Source organism: Chelon labrosus (assembly GCF_963514085.1).
Source record: "Chelon labrosus genome assembly, chromosome: 18".
Classification (NCBI taxonomy): domain Eukaryota; kingdom Metazoa; phylum Chordata; class Actinopteri; order Mugiliformes; family Mugilidae; genus Chelon; species Chelon labrosus.
The window spans coordinates 22,927,151-22,947,343 of NC_140351.1; the positions used below are offsets into that span (position 1 = coordinate 22,927,151).

General features: G+C 40.2%; 1 protein-coding gene across 1 annotated transcript; it reads left to right on the forward strand.

Annotated features, from left to right (window-relative positions):
- Nucleotides 1-383: 383 nt before the first annotated feature.
- Nucleotides 384-19,811, forward strand: LOC311503387 (putative ferric-chelate reductase 1). The gene is made up of 15 exons (XM_084566071.1): nucleotides 384-662; nucleotides 2,036-2,172; nucleotides 3,664-3,761; nucleotides 3,889-4,003; nucleotides 4,679-4,873; nucleotides 7,645-7,746; nucleotides 7,875-8,019; nucleotides 13,237-13,344; nucleotides 14,007-14,122; nucleotides 15,523-15,609; nucleotides 17,488-17,579; nucleotides 18,786-18,844; nucleotides 18,952-19,095; nucleotides 19,337-19,368; nucleotides 19,455-19,811. The coding sequence occupies exons 1-15, from the start codon at nucleotides 482-484 to the stop codon at nucleotides 19,542-19,544; spliced, it is 1,701 nt and encodes a 566-aa protein (XP_084422197.1). The 5' UTR covers nucleotides 384-481; the 3' UTR covers nucleotides 19,545-19,811.
- The last annotated feature ends 382 nt before the right edge of the window (nucleotides 19,812-20,193 follow it).

Consider the following 20,193-nt stretch of genomic DNA (forward strand, 5'->3'; position numbering starts at 1 on the left):
ACAAATCCTCAGCCCACTGTTGATGTACTGTCAGGTGAAATACATTAGTAAATACTTACATCATATGATTAATAAACTATTTAAATGTACTTTAATACTTTCATCTTACTATTTACTATGTACTAATAGATAGATAGATAGATGTATTCTTACTGTAATTCATGATTAGTTCAGGTAGTTATAAAACATTTAGTGGTTGTTAGTACACTTTCTGTGAGCACATCTGAAGTGAGGACTATCTATCATCTTAAAGACAAACACAACCCAGAGTTATACAAAATAGATGCTTGGTCTGTTAGTGTCGGTGTCTAATCCGTGGTGTCCTCCCATGGCTTCATGCATCCCTCCCACCCTTCTTTCAGCCATTGTTTTCCGATGCCTTGAGCTACTCTCGGCTGAACAGCAGCATTGTATTGCTCACGGTCTCATTTTTTCACCAGTTGGGTTTAGGGGCTGAGCGGAGACTGATCATTTCACTCCAATGGACCTGGTTTTGCTAATGGTGTGCGTGTCTCCGGTGGTGAAGAGCTACAGTTCAGGTGGAGTTATGGAGAGCTGTGAAGACATGCGACCACACCACGGGATGAGCCCTCAGACAGGCCCATCGCCCTTCACCGTCACTACAGAGAACACCATCTACAGACTTGGACAGGACGTCAAAGGTAAGTCACATACTTATCTAAACCTGGATAATGTCTATTAGAAAGTCATTGTTAAGTATATTAATCATAAAGTGGATAACATTAACTACTTAACTTTATCTTAATGCACTTTATCCTGATTTTTTGCTTATACTCCAATACAATTAATAGATTTTTTGTGGCAATTGGGAAGTTGAGAAGTGACCCTGTATAACACTCCAACATTTTTATAGTTATATATACTCCGCGGAAACAAAACTTTATAAGACACAGGCGATGACTTTTCTCTGTTGTAGCAAGTTAGACATCCTAACTTTCATGAAAAGGAGCAGTCTCCTGAGCTGGGTTAAAGCATCGGTCTGTATGGACAGACGGCTGAAAGAGGACTGCAGGTACCGTCTACAAAGTTCAATGTGAAAGAAAGCTGCCAGATAAATAATAAATAACTTCACTAATATTCACTGGCGCCAAAATTACCGCTCACACCAATAGGCTCCTGCTCCTTATGCTGCAATACTACTGATCATACTACATCGGTCATCTGTAGTTTAGGAACTACAGCCTACCTGCCAATTCTGGTGTTCTATGGCAAATGCCATCAAGCTCCACAGTGCTGGGCCCACTAGAAGACATTAGGCCCTCAGGCCACCCTTATGAAGTCTGTTTCTGATTGTTTGGTCAGAGACATTCACACCAGTGTCCTACTGGAGGTCATGTTGTAGGGCTCTGGCAGTGCTCATCCTGTTCCTCTATGCACAAAGGAACAGTTGCCGGTCCTGCTGAGGGGCTGAGGACCTTCTACGGCCCTGTCCAGCTCTCCTAGAGTAACTGCCTGTACCCTGGAATCTCCTCCATGCAATCTGCTTGAAATGATGCATATTGATGTGTCATCGTGGAGGTGTTGGACTGCCTGAGCAACCTCTGTAGGGTCCAGGTGTAGCCTCATGCTACCAGTAGTCACAGACACTAGCCCTCCAGGGGTTTGTGCAATCAGCTGAGCATACTATCTGCAGTTCCCTGACCTTAAGTCAGCTTGGCTGGACCAAGGCAAGAAAGATAGGGAAGGGCCTCAAGCACCCAAACAAACAATGGGCTCTTCTCTCTGTTGAGATCAGGGGAGAGTGTCTGCTGCTTGAGAGAGAATGAAGAGGAGCAGCCCATACCACCTAATTCCTCAGTTTATCATACATCTATTGACATTATTCTATGTAAAATTTTCCCTATACCGTCTTAGATTTTTTTTATATCCACTTAAATATTCATTATTATTTATATTACCTTGCCATATACGCCCTTATATATTCTCATATTAACCAAATTCTTATATTTCCTTGTATTTGTTTACATCTTCCTTTCTTTAAGTTTTTTGACATTTATTTTGTTTTGTTTCTTAGTTCAGCTCCTGGCTCCAAATTCCACAACATTCTCTGGTTTCCTGCTACAAGCTAGAGAAGTAGGGGGTCAGTCTCCGATGGGCGCCTATTACACAACAGCAGAAGACATTCAACTCCTCACCTGCAATAAAAGACCTGTGAGTTACCAATAATAGTCAGACAGGTTGTGTCAGGAGAGGAGGGTGTTTATGTTACTTTTGGCTCTGTGTACTGAATAGGTATTTGTTGGTCATTCCCTTTGTTCCAGCGTAACTGGTGAAGTAATAAAGTAGTAAACTGAAAAACAAATTAATCGTTAGCCTGACAAAAATGTGCAGCAAATAAAAGAAATCCCGATTATCACAATTGTTATATAGATTTGAAGCATAGGTTTTGCACATAGACTGTATATAAATATGGACAATGCGTCCCCACTTCCTCGCATTGACCAAACTGATGCTACTTTCCCGGGGATACGGGCGGCACTGTCTTGCAAATTTGGAGCGCAGTACGGTCCGAGAGTGGAGCCACGAGGAGCCGCATTATCACTGACCTGCCGCTCACTGATAGTGTGCTCTGCTCTACCTCCATCTGTTACAAAGAAATGTTGCATTATATGCTGAACTTATTTAGTTATTTTTAAATTTTCTAACTCTCATGGTCCTATGGGACTGCCTTACAGAGTTTTATGGTACCAATTTGTAGTCAACGTGATGTCACATCCTGTTTCTATAGCGTCAAATAACTAACTAAAATTAAACTTTTAAGAAAAATTGAGTATGCATCAGTAATATATTAACTGGCTAAAATGACAGAAACTGTCTTCGAAAACAAATAAATCTTTGACGCGTATTTTAGTGTTATAGTTTTGCCCAGTCCCATCCACAAACTTGGAAGAGGTGGAGCTTATGACCTATACTGCAACCAACCACCAGAGGGAGCTCTACTGGCTTTGGCTTCACTTTTGAGGAGCTGTAAACAGTCTACTTTTGTTAAACATGTTAAACTGACAGAAAACATTATTCAATCACTGCATCTTGAAATTAGTTTTGTCACTTGCACGGAACACTTAAAATGCCTAAAATCAACAAACCAAATTATGTATTTCGTTCCTCTTTTATAGTACTACAGTATGTCATAATTAAATGGAAAAGACACATGAATATAGACAATATTTGTCTTTTTTTTCTCTTTAATTGTTTTGCAATGGATGCAGTGACAATGAAAATCCCTAGACTGAAAACAAGTGGTGTGTTGCATTTCAGCATTGTCATTTCATGATGTAGTGATGGAAAGTTTTATTGAGATGGAACACACAATTTATGCCTAAATTAAAAATAATAATAATCTGGAAATACAGGTAACAGTGTACACTTTCGCATTTCTTTGTTTGATTTGCTTTTATTTGACCATTTTAAACTGAAACAGCACGTTCAAATGTCATATCTACACAACGGGCTTAGTGAGAACAGCAGCAGCGTCATTGTTCAGTTCAAGCACAAAGCAGTAAACCCATTATACAATCAATGTGTAAGTACAAGGTATATGTAAAACAACTTCAAATCAGTGACGCGGAATAATAAGGATTATATACGCATCTTCAGAAAGAACACATGATGATGATACTGTCTGTGTGTGTGTATGTTCAGAATTCGGCTGTATCCCACACATCCAACTCTGCAAAGAATTATATCCAGGTGACATGGAGGTCTAAAGCATCTGAAGACATGAAAGCTATTCAGTTCCAGTAAGTTTTAACTGTCCCATTCTAATCTATTACCAGGCTCAAGCGAGTCAGCAAAGCCAGTCATTACTTTACACAAGACCCCTTTTTTACCTTGATTCATGAAAAAGGGGGTTTGGTGTCTCCACAGTGCATCTTTTGTGCAAAATTACACAACATTTTGGGTTGATGTTACTAGCCCTACGCTGACCTTCACTAACGACAGTAATGATGGATCTCCAAGTCCCCTTGCAACAACACATGCTGTAAGTAATGCCAGTTAAGAACAAGGTACGAAGCAAGCTTCCTAACTACCAAACCAGCAGGTTGGGGTACTGACCAAGAATCCAAATACAGCAAAAATACACATCATCAAAGGAAAAATGAAAATGTAATGTTTATTTATTACATTCTGCAACTTATCCTGTGTTGGATTGACAACCAGGACAGCGTCTACCAGTCCTGGTTTATGTCAACCTGGCATTTCTGTATGGTTATTGTGGCTCTGTCATGCTAACTTTGAACCCTCCACCTGAGAAATTAGAGGATGAGTCACACAAAACAGCTTTAATGGTCCCATTAATGGGAACTCTGTTAGATTGAAATAAACCAGATTTGAACTGAATGAAAGTTATACTGCAGCTGTATCTGGCAGATTGCATTCTTCTCAGAATTTGGACATGTCTGTCAAGTCTTTGCTGTTTTATCTTGACATGACTTTGATATTGACTCTTATCCTGCAGTGGTCTCCAAGGTTTTCCACTCTTTGGATAGTTGTTAACAGTTTCACAATGCAGTCTGAAAGACAAAGGTGCCAAAGGTGACAATCCTTGCTGTCCATAGAAGAACATGTTTAGAGCATTAAATGTTAAAACTTGTACTTATAGCACATTATGTTCATCTTGTTATGGTAACAGCTTTAGTCTTTTCCTTTATTGAAGAGCATCACCAGTGCAGACTGCGGTATCACCAAGGTGTGCTTCGGTCAACCTCCTAACTGTGATCCTGCAGTCAGCTCTGACTGTTATTTCATGTCAGCCATGATGCAGTCTCCCTTTGGTGCTTCCATCCGCTATGAGATGACAGGTCCTTCTCGTGGATACATCTCTTTTGGATTCTCAGATGATCAGATGATGGTAATGTGAAGAAAATGCTTGATTTGGATTGTTTCATGTTATCTAAGAATTATAATGGTAGTCCTTTGGTCCATTCAGTAGATCACATAGATCATTTAGTCATGTCAAAATCCATATTTTTCAAAAATGCCCCACTGGAGATCAAGAGTAAGTAGACTTTTGGCTTGCAGAGGATAAAAGACAGGAATGAACGTTAGTCATTCTGTGAGATTGTCTTGACTTTCTGACTTTTGTTGTAGGACAAACTTCCAACAGAAGTGTCTAATTTAGGCCTAAGCAATATCATAATGCCTTCAATTCAATTCAATTCAATTTTATTTATATAGCGTCAATAACAATACAAATCGTCTCAAGACGCTTTACAAAACCCGGCCTGAAACCCCCAGAGCAAGCCTGAAGGCAACGGTGGCAAGGAAAAACTCCCTTTTAACAGGAAGAAACCTCGAGCAGAACCCAGCTCATATGGAGGAACCCATCTGCCTAAGGCCAGCCGGGTACAGACAGAAGAAAGAGAGAAGAGAACAGCAAAGAGAGAAGAGAAGAGAACAGCAAGATAAACATACATCTGTCATAGATACACATATCTGACTAAAGTGTACATGTGGAATCTTATGATACAAACTGATGATGTTACATGACAGTTTGAAAATGTAAGAGGAATCATAGGCAGGTTGGAGAATTGTTCATTCAGGTAGGAGTGGATAACTGCAGGATTCCATGAAGACTAGGCAGGCTGATGAGACCACGACAACAGATGTAGTATAGAGCTCCACAGGAAACACACCACTCCAGGCCAGAGATACTCACAAGAAGAGGGGGGAAGGGGGGGAAGGGGGGTGGGACACACACAGCAGTAAACATTCTACATAGTAATAGCACAGAATTGTATGACTAGTAGTATATAGGAAATTAGAGGGCAAGAGCTCTGTGCCAGAGAAAAGAAAGTGGAGGATGCGAGAGAAGAGAGAGAAGAAAGAAGGAGGACATGTGTTTGGTGCATCGTCCCCCAGCAGCCTAGGCCTATAGCAGCATAACTAAGGGATGGTTTAGTCCAGCCCTAACTATAAGCCTGATCAAAAAGGAAAGTCTTAAGCCTGACCTTAAAAATAGAGAGAGTGTCTGCCTCCCGAACCCAAACTGGGAGCTGGTTCCATAGGAGAGGAGCCTGATAGCTGAAAGCTCTACCTCCCATTCTACTTTTTGAAATTCTAGGAACCACAAGTAGGCCTGCACTTTCAGACCGAAGTGATCTGCTGGGATGATATGGTACAATAAGGTCTTTAAGATACGATGGAGCTAGGCCTTTAAAGGCCTTGTATGTAAGGAGGAGGATTTTAAATTCTATTCTAGACTTTAAAGGGAGCCAGTGAAGAGAAGCTAAAACTGGAGTAATATGATCTCTCTTGCTAATTCCTGTCAATGCTCTTGCTGCGGCATTTTGAATCAACTGGAGGCTTTTTAAAGAGCTATTTGGACAGCCAGACAGTAATGAATTACAATAATCCAGTCTGGACGACACAAATGCATGAACTAGTTTTTCAGCATCACTCTGAGACAGGATGTTCCTAATTTTGACGATATTACGCAGGTGAAAGAAGGCAGTCCCGGTCACTTGCTTTATGTGACATTTAAAGGACATATCCTCATCAAATATAACACCAAGGTTTTTTACAGTAGTACTGGAGGCCAAGGTAATGCCATCCAAAGACACCATGTGATTAGATAATGAATCTCTGAGATGCTTAGGACCGAATACAATAACTTCTGTTTTGTCTGAGTTTAAGAGTAGGAAATTACAGGTCATCCAAGCCTTTATGTCTTTAAGGCATGCTTGGAGTTTAACCAACTGATTAGTTTCATCTGGTTTCATAGATAAATATAGCTGGGTGTCGTCTGCATAGCAATGAAAGTTTATGCCATGTTTTCTAATAATCTTGCCTAATGGCAACATGTATAACGTGAAGAGTATTGGTCCTAGCACAGAACCCTGAGGAACTCCATAACTTACTTTTGTATAAGTAGAGGAATCATTATTGACATGAACAAACTGGAATCTGACAGATAGATAGGATTCAAACCAGTCTAATGCAGTTCCTTTAATCTTGACCTCACTTTCAAGTCTCTGTAGTAAAATATTATGATCAATAGTGTCAAATGCAGCACTAAGATCTAGCAGAACAAGTATAGAGACAAGTCCACTGTCTGAAGCCATGAGGAGATCATTGGTAACTTTAACCAGAGCTGTTTCTGTACTATGATGAACTCTAAAACCTGACTGAAACTCTTCAAACAGACCATTCTTGTTTAAGTGGTCACACAACTGATTAGCAACAACTTTTTCTAGAATTTTGGAAATAAAGGGAAGGTTGGAGATTGGTCTATAGTTGGCTAAAACATCTGGATCTAAAGTGGCTTTCTTAAGTAAGGGCTTAATTACAGCAATCTTAAAAGACTGAGGCACATATCCTGTTAATAAAGATAAATTTATCTGGTTCAATATGGAGATGTTAATTAATGGAAAAACTTCTTTGAGCAATTTAGTTGGGATTGGATCTAGAAGACAGGTTGATGGTTTAGATGCTGTAATTGTTGAAGAGAGCTCAAGAAGATCTACTGGGGAGAAGGATTCCAGATATTGATAAGGTCTTACAAAAGTTTCTAATGTCGCTGTACTTGCATCTTTAACCAACCAATGAACTATCTAATGGTTGATATAAGTCACTCCTGTTGAAAGAATTCAGTTTAATTCTTTAATTCTTCCCTTTCCCCAGGGAAACGATGATATCTACATTTGTGGCACAGGCAGTAATGGACTGGTGTGGGTGCAGCATGCCTTTTCATTTGGACGATTGGCTCCACAAGTTCTTCCCCAGGTATTTAAGTTCTCCTCGTGCAAATTATTTATACCAGTACCAGATGTAATGCTATGTTGTGCTTGTAAGGCTATATAATATTCAAATTTTCTTTTTAAAAAATCCTGCGATTGCTATCTGTCCAACAGGAGGGTATCTCTGATGTAAAAGCATCGATTCAGGATGGGGTGATCAGCTGTTCCTTCACTTCCACGAACACGATTTCAACTCAGAGGACTTCAGGCTTCAACAAAACCTACCACCTCTTATTTGCACATGGGCCAAGCAGCAATGGTAACAGTATTAAACAATAATTTTGAGGAGTGATGAATGTTTTACCAACTACAAATTTATAGGTGCCTTAGGCCGTATGAAAGAAAAAAACAAACAAACATCTAGTACTTCAGACCTAGCTTGGCATAGCCGGGTTAGGTTCTCCCATCAACACAGTCTGGTAACACACCATTGGGATTTCATAATGGGGCAGCACACAATTGTCATACAAGCAATCTGAACCACTTTGTTGTGCACAAGAGTAACTCAGTGGTGCTCAGATGATGTGGATGACTACTTTACTGCAAGTCTTTCATCTATCACACCATAAAAACTTCCTAAACAATTTGATTGGCCTAGCAGGTCTTTGTTGGGTAATAATCGGTTCTCAACAGAGCAACTTCAAACCAACCACCCCCACAAACATTTTGTGGGCAGGGAAGTTTGGGCTGGCTTCCAGGCTAGTTCAGACTAAAGCTTGTTATATCCATTAGAAGCGAGAAATCCGTTCTCTCTCCTAGGGCTGTTTTGGCCAGGTCATTTATACTTCACAAGAAACTCAAGTGCCGAACTCCTGGGAAGTCCTCAAAGGGTCCATTTATTCAGCATGCACCCACACACAGTATGTCGATATCTACCCAGGAGAGATTAGCAGTCACACTGTGAATATTAGCATCTGAGAGGTCAAAGTGGCCACTAGCATTTCTGCTTTTCTGTGTTAACCACACCCACTTCCAGTTTCTGATCAATCACAGAATAGTTGCTGGAAACCACGAGGAAAAAGTTCTGCCTGGTTGATGTGTCGAGAGCAAACTGCGAGAACTCCCAAAACGAGGGCTGCGAAAACATTTTTCTTGTTTCTCGCAGAGTGTGTAACTTCTGGCATGCTGTTAGGTCCTATTTATAATACTGTTATGTGCGAAGGTTTTAGTAACTTGCAAAAGAAAAAAAAACTATAAAGAGAAGAGGCTTTATATTATCTTCATGAACATCTACCATGCTGTACTCTTGCCAGCAGACATGGTTTCATATAACAAAAATACAGCAAACTAATGCTAATACTAAACACTATATATAATCTAATACATGTTGAAAAAATTGAAATACATTCATTATTGTTAGAGTTAACAACTTTACTTCTATGGAGTAAAACAGAAGTAAATCATTCATTCATTAATAACTGTTTATGATCCATTTATATTAGGGGTGTAACGGTACTTGTATTCGTCCCGCGGTGTCACGGTACGGGCCTCAGGGTTCGGTGTGCGCAGTCCTACGGCGAATACGTCTGAGCACGTAGCCTATTAAAAAAAAGAAAAAGTCGAGTCCTCACTTCAATCCAAGTGGTGGTAATGAGCTTCAAAGCTGCCAGCAAACGTCATTAGCCTTCAGAAGAAGAAAAACAGACGAAGAGGAACAGTAATTGAGAGTGTGGAGCGTAGATGTACTAAGAGAACTGTGGAGATGGAAGAGCAGAGGTGGCAAAGGATTCACATTCTGTATTGGCAAACTTGGCATGTATCATTTATGGACAAAGATAATAAAAAGTTTTCAAAATAACTTTAGCAGGGTTATTGATTACAAAGTTAATGACTAATTAATTTTTATGGCGTGGCACAGTATAACTCCAAAGCCCAAACTTAATCAAACTTCATATCATTGACAATACCATGATTCTGCACAAGCACACCAATTTTGTGACCCTTAGTCTCTAGGGGGCACTACAAAAGCAACATTTCAATATCTCCAAAACTGCAGTAGCTAACTTCATGAAATTTGGCATACACAATCTGTAAAATATTGTGTAGACGCCCATCAAGTTGCGTGACATTACATCTCTGGGGGCGCTACAGGTGACACGGAAACATTTCATATGACGTTAAGGCCTATAACTTTTTAAATATTCACCCAATCCTTATGAAACTTGACTTCGCCATGGCATGGACCCCTTTCTGATTGCTTGCGATCATCTGGTATTATCTGTGTTTCCGTTAATTATTGTAATTATCGTATCGTGTCTGCATGGGTTCTCCTGGGTACTCCGGCATCCTCCCACTGTCCAAAGACATGCTCCTTATGTTAATGCATAATTCTAACTTGGCTGTAGGTGTAAATGTGAGAGTGAATGGTTGTCTGTCTCTCTGTGTTAGCCCTGTGATAGATTTGAGACCTGTCCATGGTGTACCCCACCTTGGCTAATGACAGCTGGGATAGGCTCCACCACCCCCGCGACCCTTCATAGGACAAGCGGTTATAGAATATGAGATGAGATGAATGAGAAAATATTAAAATGTAAATGACTTACGGAGAGCTGTGTTTTCACAGAGCTTCCGTTGGTCCCTCCAAAAATGGGGATGCCATCTTGCAAAACTGTATTGTCTCGATTTCTGTTTCTGTTTAAAATAACTTATCCAACAATATAAGGGAAAGATGAGGTTGAGGCCGGGGTTCTTTCTGTGCCATTAGGTGCATTATTATGTGGAGACAGAAAAGGGCCAGTAACAAACCACAAAGTTGGAATCCCACTTTCATAGCACACTATTGTCTGAAAACATCACTGTATACTGAAGCATTGATATTTCTCTCCACTGGAACTTACAGTGAAAGACAGGCCCATACTAAAATGACACAAACATATGCACATCAGTTTGGCAACATAGTCAAGCTCTGAAGCTTTGCCAACAGTAGCATATTTAAGATAAGTGCTGCAGGACTATATTGAGTAGTTTCTAGGGATGCTTGGATAATTTATGACAATCTCCAATTTCAATTATAATCCAGTGTAACCCTTCACTGCCTCCTTTCAAGCTCAGAGAATATTTGGATACTAATGGATATCTGATTTTAATTTTAAGGTCACAGATCTGACAGGGCACTGGATACCTGTTTTCTAGGATTATAGTGTAGCGTGAGAAGGTTTAATTTATTTATCCAGTTATAAAATTAAACTATTTTATGTACAGCAGGAGCAAAATATCTTGGTGGAGGACTATCAGGCAACCCCACTTGAGAACCATCACTATAACAACGATGCCAGAGTGTCAAGTCAAGCAGAGAGACATGCGCCAGGGCAGCTGGAAACACCACAGCACAGAGGGCGAATTCCTCCACAGTTGACCGTTCCATGGCTCAGGGCTCAGGCAAACATCTGTTGAATGTATTAAGATCTAAAACCGAGCCAGTTACCAGAGAGAAACACAGCCTCTGGTCAGTCTGTCCTCGGCCCATTTCTGTTAGCTGTTGATGACTTCGGCTTCCTTCCATCTTCCTCCCTCCTGCAGGCGTGATTGGCTGAGTCTAGTCCAAGGATAGTGATGTGGAGAGCTACAACCACAATAAAAAGCCAACCTGACTGGCTCACGTTGTTTATAAAGGACTCCATGTGGGAGTGGGTGTGAGGAGGTGGACCTCTTTGTTTATGTGTGTACGTGAGCGCTTTGTGTTTAATCTCTGGCAGCTATTTAACATCGATATATTCAGATTCAGATTTGTGCTTCCAACCACTGGGGTGCTTTAAGGCCCTTTTCTCTATATAGGTGGCTTGATCTGGAAGGAGGAGGCAATTATTTTTGATTGGACAGATAAAAAGCTTTGCTAAACGGGTATGTGCCAGGTCTGTTTAGATAACAGTGGTTATGAAGGTGACAAATATGTAAATATCAAATGTGTGACATGGTTCAACCAAGTAATGACAAACACGGCTCAGATGCATTCTTCATGAAGGGTTTTATTGTGTTTGAAATGAGATTCAGTTAAAAACTGCCAGTCGGCATGGGTGACCCAAACATTAAATAATAAAGACGAGGGGAAAAAAGGCTACATAAACTCCTGGTAGTTATATACTGTGTATTACAGCTAAGACAAATATATTTCTACTGCTTTCGTTAATGGAATTTCTTCTAAACTTACCTGTTTTACAGTGCTCAAACTGATGCAAGGATTGCTTTTGATTCTTTCATTCTGATCGTCTTTGCTTTGTCGTCTTTTAATCCCGCCTGGCTATTGCTGTATTTAGCATGCCTGTGAATGCTTCAGAATAAAAGCGCTGGTGTTGTGCACGTTCACACTAAACAAGAACTAGTTCAAAGTTCAGTTCGCACAAATAAAAGTGAACTAGTTCAAGTTCATAGTTCACATTTTTTAATTTTGAACTAAATTCACAGACTTAGACATAGCACGGCACTGCCTATAACTATGAATTTAACGTATTATTTTATATCTATTAACGCAGTTGTTTTAATTCACACTGATATATTAATGGATGCTAATAAGAGTATTTGTCCGTCACAATGGTTTTATTTGCTCATTATTAAATGCATAGTTTGGAAACACGTACCTCTTTTGCTGGTACGTTTCTAACTGCTGACTGTTTGATGGGATTCAATGGAGAAAATACAGTAGTGACTTTAACCCAAACACATAATGTACGTCTGTCGGCTTGCAGGAAAACAACACTATAAAGCAAATGAGCATAAAGCAAACAAGGCAGGGAGACACAAATGATCATTGCAGAGACTCTAAGTCAAAACAGAAATAGAAAAATAAGACTGCAATTCAAAATTATACCATGTTACTTCTGTTCATATTATTCATTCATTCATCTTCTGGAACACGCTTGTCCTGTGAGGGAGAACATGCAAACTCCACACAGAAAAGCCCCAGTCGGCCTGGATTCAAACCCAGAACCTTCTTGCTGTGAGGCATCAGTGCTAACCGCCACACCACTGTGCCATCATTATCATGGATAAGATTTTCATTTACATGAAACGATCTGTCACAACTGTCATTATAATATGCTTGCGTACAATCATGCCAAGTTTCGTGAATGGGCCGCTACAACACTTATATCTCACAAACCACCACAGTAAACTGCTTGAAATTTGACAATAATAATCTGTGGATGACTCTTTACAAGCCCACCAACTTTTGCGCAGTACGGTCTATAGAGGGCGCTACTGGTGACTTATGCCTCTGCGCTGTGGGATGTCTCCGCCACGGCATGGACCCCTTTATGATCGCTTGCGATCATCTAGTTTCAATTTAGAACTAACCTTAACATAGTTGTCTGTTGGTGTGAGGAGAGGTTGTTTTTTTGCTCTACTCATTTTCAGTTAAGTATGTTGACAGACAGATTGTCTGCACATATTTCCAACCTAATGCTTTTACGCACAATGTTATCATACACGCACCTCAGGAGCTGGAGCATTTAACTAGTTTAGAATTATGTCTTTCCTACAGAGAAAATCGAGTTCCACACAGGTACCTTCATCAGCACTGACAAGATAGACATTTCCAAACCTCAGGTTGTCCGGAAAGCTGGACGGCCTCACATCATCAAAGCACATGGTAAGATTCTGTCCAGAGTAAATAATGAAGCGAAACCACGCTTTATGCAAAGAGCAGGGCATATGCAGTTTGTCTCTTGGTTTGTCCAACCGCTTGAAAACTGCTAGCTCGGTGGTTCCCAGACTTTTTCTGTGAAGCCCCCCAGTGCAACATAAACAGTGCAACAACTTACATGTATTACATAAAACATCCTACATATAGAATAATGACTGATCAAAGACAAGAGTTGAGTTGTGTGCAAGTTACTTAGTGATCTGGAGAGAGGAAAAGGTAAATAGATGGATTTATTTTTTTTAACCTTTTCTTTTAACTGTACTGTGTGTTTTCCATAACTGGTAGCCCTTACTATTGAAAAAGGAAACCAAGTGTAACCAATATCAACAGGATTGTAATGTAGGGTGTTCTGGTTTGTGGGATAGAGGAATTTGTTGTGTCCATTAGTCCTAATACTCAGCTCTAATACTATACACTGCATTCTTGGTATTTCTTTCCCTTGTACAGGTAGTGTTACTGGAAAGCTTATACAATGTACAGGTGGTCAGTTATATTACTCTAGCTCTGTTGCTCACACAGATATATCAAATGTTGGGACTAGAGGAAGAAAGGGACTCTGTTTCATAACAAAACAACTGGGAGAATTTAAATTTCAAGTTGTTTTGCAGGAGCACTGATGCTGATAGCCTGGATGACTATGGGAAGTCTTGGAATGTCAGTAGCCCGATTTCTGAAAGGAGTGGCCACAGGACAGAGGGTGTGCGGCAAAGATGTCTGGTTTGTGGTGAGATTTCAGGCATAAAACTTTGTACCTGTTAGATTTCCTTTTAACTCAAACCTGGACCCAAATGCATACACCGACACAAAGCTGGGCGACTGAACAGTTTAATAAAAAAGAAAAAAACAAGAGAATTGGAAAATGTTCAGAGATGGCAGAATCTATGGGCAGCTATAACCAGGTAGTAGTTGCACTAAAGTCTGGAGAGAGAAGGACAGATTACAGAGGTCGGAATTATAGGCTGTAAATAAAGATGGACACGGAACAGCTCCTCAAAAGTGAAGCCAAAGCAAGTAGAGCTCCCCCTGGTGACTGGCTGCAGTATAGGTCATAAGCTCCACCCATTCCATGTTAGTGGATGAGACTTGGGCCAAACTAGAATGGTTCCAATCATTTTAGTTAGTTAATATAATACTGATGCATGTTCAGGTGACAATTTTTTCTGATAAGTTTAGTTTTAGTTAGTTATTTGCCACTATAGAAACAGGATGTGACATCATGATGAATACCAGTTTCCATGCTAACCACTCTGTAAAGCGGCCCCCTAGGACCATGAGAGTAGGAAAAAATAAATATATAAATAAGTACAGTGTATAATCCAACATTTCTTTGCAACTGGTGGAGGTAGAGCAGAGCGTAGTATTAATTAAATGAAAATACCAGTAAGTCTGGAGGAAGCGTGGGCGGGTCAACGATAGCGCGGTTCCACATGGTTCTACTCTTGGACCATACTGTGCAGACTCTGGCTCAAACCTCACAAGATGGCGCCACCCATATCTCCGGGAAAATAGTGTCAGTTTGGCCACTGCAAGGAAGCGGGGACGCATTGTCCATATTTATATACAGTCTATGGTTGGAACAGGTTGATTTAGGCTCACACAAGCAAACTGGATACAAAGAACAAAACAAGGGTCAAAAAAGTCAAGCAGCAGGCAAAGAACTAGAAAAGAATGATCTAAAAGGGACTGTTGCGTAATCACCACTGAGTGAGACGGAACAAACTGGGAAAGCTGGATTTAGAGACTGGATCTTTTATGCATGCTTGATGAGCAGATGGGTTGCAGGTGAGTTCAGTCAACCAGGGGAGAGGGGTGGACATAAAGATGGATCCACCCCATGATTAGCTGCCAGAGAAAAGACAAGAGGGAAGGAGAGCAGTAAACAGAACCCTGACAGTACCACAGTTCATATCCCACATTTGATTATGCTATCTTTTCAGTATAAAACCAAAAGCGTTGCCAACCAAGTTACCCATGCAAATGTGCAATTGTAAAATGAAAGTCATATCAAATATGTGATCTAGAACCACACATTAGGAAAATGTTATCCATTATATTTTGACTATATAACAATGGGATAGAATGAACTCTGTATGTGTTCACAATCTGCTCTTTATGCTCCTCTAGGTCCACGTTGCAGTGATGAGTGTTACTGTAGCGGCCACAATCGTTGCCTTCATCCTGTCTTTCTCATATGTTAAAGGATGGTCGGAGGTCAGTACAACTGTGCTGCTAGGACCCAGGATCTTTCAGTTGTCTCTTTTGGTGGTTATTAGAGCCTTTACGGGAGTTTACTTCTCATTAGAGAGTATTGTCAAAATACAAATGTTAGAGGCATAGCGATGTGCTGTATTATATGTACAATGTACCTTTAAGAAAAGGTGAGCATTTTTGGGTGTTGCCTTGAATTATTTGTTTGAAGAAATGATGAGGCTGTGTGCTTCCATTTAACAGATGGCACCTGCAGATGCTTCCTCAAGCCCAGCAATACACAGAAGCTGAAATAAAAGACCCAGGCAAATGCAAAGCAATGTAGTTTAGGCAGTTCAGCGTAGTGAGGAAACAACTTAACCCCCTCACAAACCTGTTAATGGGTTGTTACAGTACAGATCGTTGGTAAAAGTAGGACACCACTTCAAGTTGCATGTCAGTATCTGGTTGACCATGTGAGTAACACCCACATATGTTCCAAAAAATATGACAACAGAAGACAACAATGGTGGATGACCTCAGGATCCTTTCCAGTAGAGCGTTTTGTCCACAAACCAGAGGGTTAGTGGTTCAATCCCCAATACCTTGACACTGAACCCCCTGAGTTGATCCAGTGTGTGTATTGTTTAGAACAATTAGGAAAAGTTGCTTGGACAGATGGACATGACCCAAAACACAGAAGTCTTCAGAGGTAAAGAAGTATGCTTTGGTAAGCAGTTAAAGTAGCAAAAATGGTGTCATTGTCCAAAGCATAGATGGTATGAAGATGAACATGGAACAGCTCCTCAAAGGTGAAGCCAAAGCAAGTAGAGCTCCCCCTGGTGTCTGGCTGCAGTATAGGTCATAAGCTTCACCCCCTCTGTGTTAGTGGATGGGACTTGGGCCAAACTGAAACACTAAAATACAGGTCAAAAGTGTCAGTTTGTCCAGTGCAAGGAAGTGGGGACTCATTGTCTATGTCTATATACGGTCTGTAGTCCAAACATATATGGACCTACGTGTGTGTTTGGTTAAACGTATTTAAACACCCTTTTTTTTAGATTCTCCACTGCTTGAACCTCCCTCCAACCAGCCCCAAAAGCACTACTAAACCACTACCTATTCACCTTTTGGATGACAGCACAAAGATTGTAGGAGGAGGATAGGCAGGGAGAAGAAAAGGGAGCAGGATGAAAACAGCTGAAAGAGAGGGAGAACAAAAAGAACCAGTGGAAGTCAAAGTCAAGGCCGTAATGCCGAGGTAGTTTCTGGACAGACTCTTGGGTTTGATATGATCTTGTAAGAACATGGCCCATCTCCAACTCAAGACATGTCAAGGTTGTATTTCTTCAAACTGGTGATAAATGTTAATAAGTCATATGTTTTATTCTCAATAGTCTGGTATTCGATCTGTCTGCTATCCAAACACATTCAATTGTAACAGAACAAGTGTGCAATCAAACAACATGCCTGTGCTTCACTGTAGTCATATCATGTACCCTCATCTGCTCATTCCACCTTGAAGCAGACTTAAAGCACGCTGTCATTTTTTGTGTTTTATTTTGTTGCTAGAGATCAATATTATACAAACTAGTCTTCCTTAGCAACAGGGAGAGAAATGCAGACGTCCTTGCTCGATTAACTAAGAGATTGTCTTGTGTGGAAAAATGCTGCTGTGAGACATCACTGTCCAATGGAACTTTTTTACTATTGACTTTATTTTTATCTTTTCCTTTATAATTAAAAGTTACCAAGACAGCAGCTTTCAGTTTTTCTGCTTAGCGGTAAAGTTGATATATTATTGTCATTCTTATTTTGTCCTACTATTCAAATACTCTCCTCTGATACATTTCAGTGTGATACAGTCAGTGTGATACATCAGTGTTGCTGTCTGGTTTGCAGGGAGCCCATCCTGTGTTGGGCTGTCTAGTTATGATCCTTGCATTCCTCCAGCCTATTGTGGCTCTGCTGCGCTGTGGACCACAACATCCACTGTAAGTACATTTCCATATGTGCCCTTGATACGGCTGGTTATACTAGTTAGCAACAAAACAGTTAAACAACACTATTTGCTATTGAAATACAATATATTACATTACAACATCCAGTTTCAAATAAATATTCCATCCGCGTGTGAAGTAAGCTAATACATGGACAAGCCTTTTGTTAGGCACAGCTCTGGTGATCTGTTGTCAGACAGACACCACAGTGTCATCATGGCCAGGGACGTGCCTGCATCTATTCAGTTAGTGGTTCAACTTTCTGAGTTATTTTAACCCTTCATTGGACAAGGAACCATATCTGGTAACTTCAGCGCACATTTTAAATTGCGGCCCTGTGCCTCTCAGTGAGGTTGAGAAGCATGTGGTTTTCACCCAGCCAATCAGAGAAGACCAATGCAACGTTCTCAGGGGAAATCAGGGTCAAATATGGTCTGAAAGCTCCACCTCTGCATGGACACTGAGCATAACTGCTTTATTAGGTACCATGAAGAAGTGTCCTGATGTTGTCTGATGTGATAATGTGTATGTTGACAAGTGCCTGACTCGGTCTAAAATACATTTACATTTGTTTACCACTTAAGGGCAAGGAACCATATATGGTAAATTCATTGATCTTGATTTTCTACATGAAACTGAACATTTTTGAAAAATGTTAGTAGTAAATAAAAAAGTGTTCTTATGTCCTAAAATAACACTCTAGGGTTGAAAGTTAGAATTTCCAAGTATTTCAATGAGTGCCTTATAAAGGGACAATGCCCAACACTTACTTTGGAACATTGTGTTTTTTTATCAGGACACAAATATATATTCATGATGAAATTCATTGCTAACTGTAAAAGGTGTTATCAAATTGGTCTTCCAGCTTAGTTATGCCATAGTTTTAGCTACACCTTGTTCCATGTTGCTGCTTTGCTGTACCTGTCTGACTTGAAACTCCCGGTATTTCTGATAAGGCCTTTGTTTAAATTCAAATTTCAATTTAATTAGCCTCAATAACAAATTGTCTCAAGATGCTTTACAAAACCCGGCCTGAAACCCCCAGAGCAAGCAAAACTCCCTTTTAACAGGAAGAAACCTTGAGCAGAACCCAGCTCATATGGAGGGACCCATCTGCCTAACGCCAGCCAGGTGGAGACAGAAATGACAAGACAACATCTTCTGTTCTGTATGATAATTTAATCTTTTTTTCTTTGACAGGCGGTTTCTGTTCAACTGGTCACATGCTCTTAATGGAGTGACAATAAAAGTTTTAGCTGGTAAGCGCTTCTTTTATTATACTGTAACTTCTTTAATCAATAAAATAGTCGGCTGCGGATATTTCTGTTCTCCCAGTTCTTGAAATGTCTTGCCTGACATTACACAGTGGCAGCCATATTTACAGGCCTGAAGTTGATTGACAGCACTGTGGACCAATGGCTGCTGAAAGTGATGGGTGGCTTTGTTGGCTGGGAAGCTTTGGTGTACATACTGTTGGAGGTCCATTTAAAATGGAAGGTTAACAGTAAAGGTAAATCCACTTCCTTTTATTATTAAATAGTGGCAGTTGTAGTGGTGATATTGTATAATCGTAGTAGTTGTAGTTTTGGTATCAGTCTGCGGACTAAACCGCAAGTGGAGGGCACAAGATCATGTGGCCTGAAAATGCTTTACAGGAGAAACCACAAGTGGGTTGCCACTTGGGTGTGCCTACATGTTCCCAGGTTTTAGGATAGCCATGGGATATTTAACTGTTTGCTTTTGCATTACAGATACCTCTACTATATCACTGGGATCAAAAATGGTAAGACAAAACAATGAAGAAACAAACTTGAAGAAATATATATAACACACCAAGGATGCTTTATGTGATATACTTTGTTTCGTCAGATAACTGTTGATGTTCTGCTGATGGCTGTGTTCTTCCTGGGAAACCTCTGCTTTTTGATCTCACTGTTGGTTGGAATTTCAATGTCATGAGCATAAGAAGAGCCAAATAAACCCCCAAAGCATTTCTATTAGTTTCACAAAATGCTTTACATGTTGCTGTCTCATATCTATGCCCTGTCTCAAATTAAATAAAACATCTGCAACACCACATTTATTTTCTCTAGTTTATTTTATGTGCTTAGCCTTTACACATCTAAGTTGACAGTCATGGAAAACATGTGATGTCAGTATTATCCTGTCCCTGCTCAGGGATGTCAGAGACCAAGCGAAGATCCATGGTGCTACGGTATTGTTGAGTAAGACACTGGTGCGTGTAGGAGTGGGTAGATGTTTCATTGTGACTCTAAAGCATGTTGAGTACCAATCGTCTTGAAGGTCCTGGTCCGGAACCACCTTCATTCAGTAACTGAAAATCACTTGTCCCATATCATCGCCATAGTGTAGGAAGAGCTGGTGGTGGACTTCAGGAAGCAGAGGACACTCCTTTAGCCAGCGTAAAAAGGTCAGGATTACTTCTTATTTATCTTTCAGAATCAAGTTGCTTTGATGAATACAAATTTTTACATTAAACAAGCTTTTATTAAAAAACACTGCATGCATTTCCATTGCTATGCAGATGACACCCAGTTATATTTATCTATGAAACCAGATGAAACTAATCAGTTGGTTAAACTCCAAG

What these genes read in the sequence shown, in the direction of transcription:
- LOC311503387 (XM_084566071.1), top strand. Translation starts at nt 482, where the DNA reads ATGGACCTGGTTTTGCTAATGGTGTGCGTGTCTCCGGTGGTGAAGAGC. An exon ending in ATGAAAGCTATTCAGTTCCA is followed by an intron (nt 3,762 to 3,888) that starts GTAAGTTTTAAC and finishes GTGTCTCCACAG; the next exon opens with TGCATCTTTTGTGCAAAATT. An exon ending in GCAAAGATGTCTGGTTTGTG is followed by an intron (nt 14,123 to 15,522) that starts GTGAGATTTCAG and finishes ATGCTCCTCTAG; the next exon opens with GTCCACGTTGCAGTGATGAG.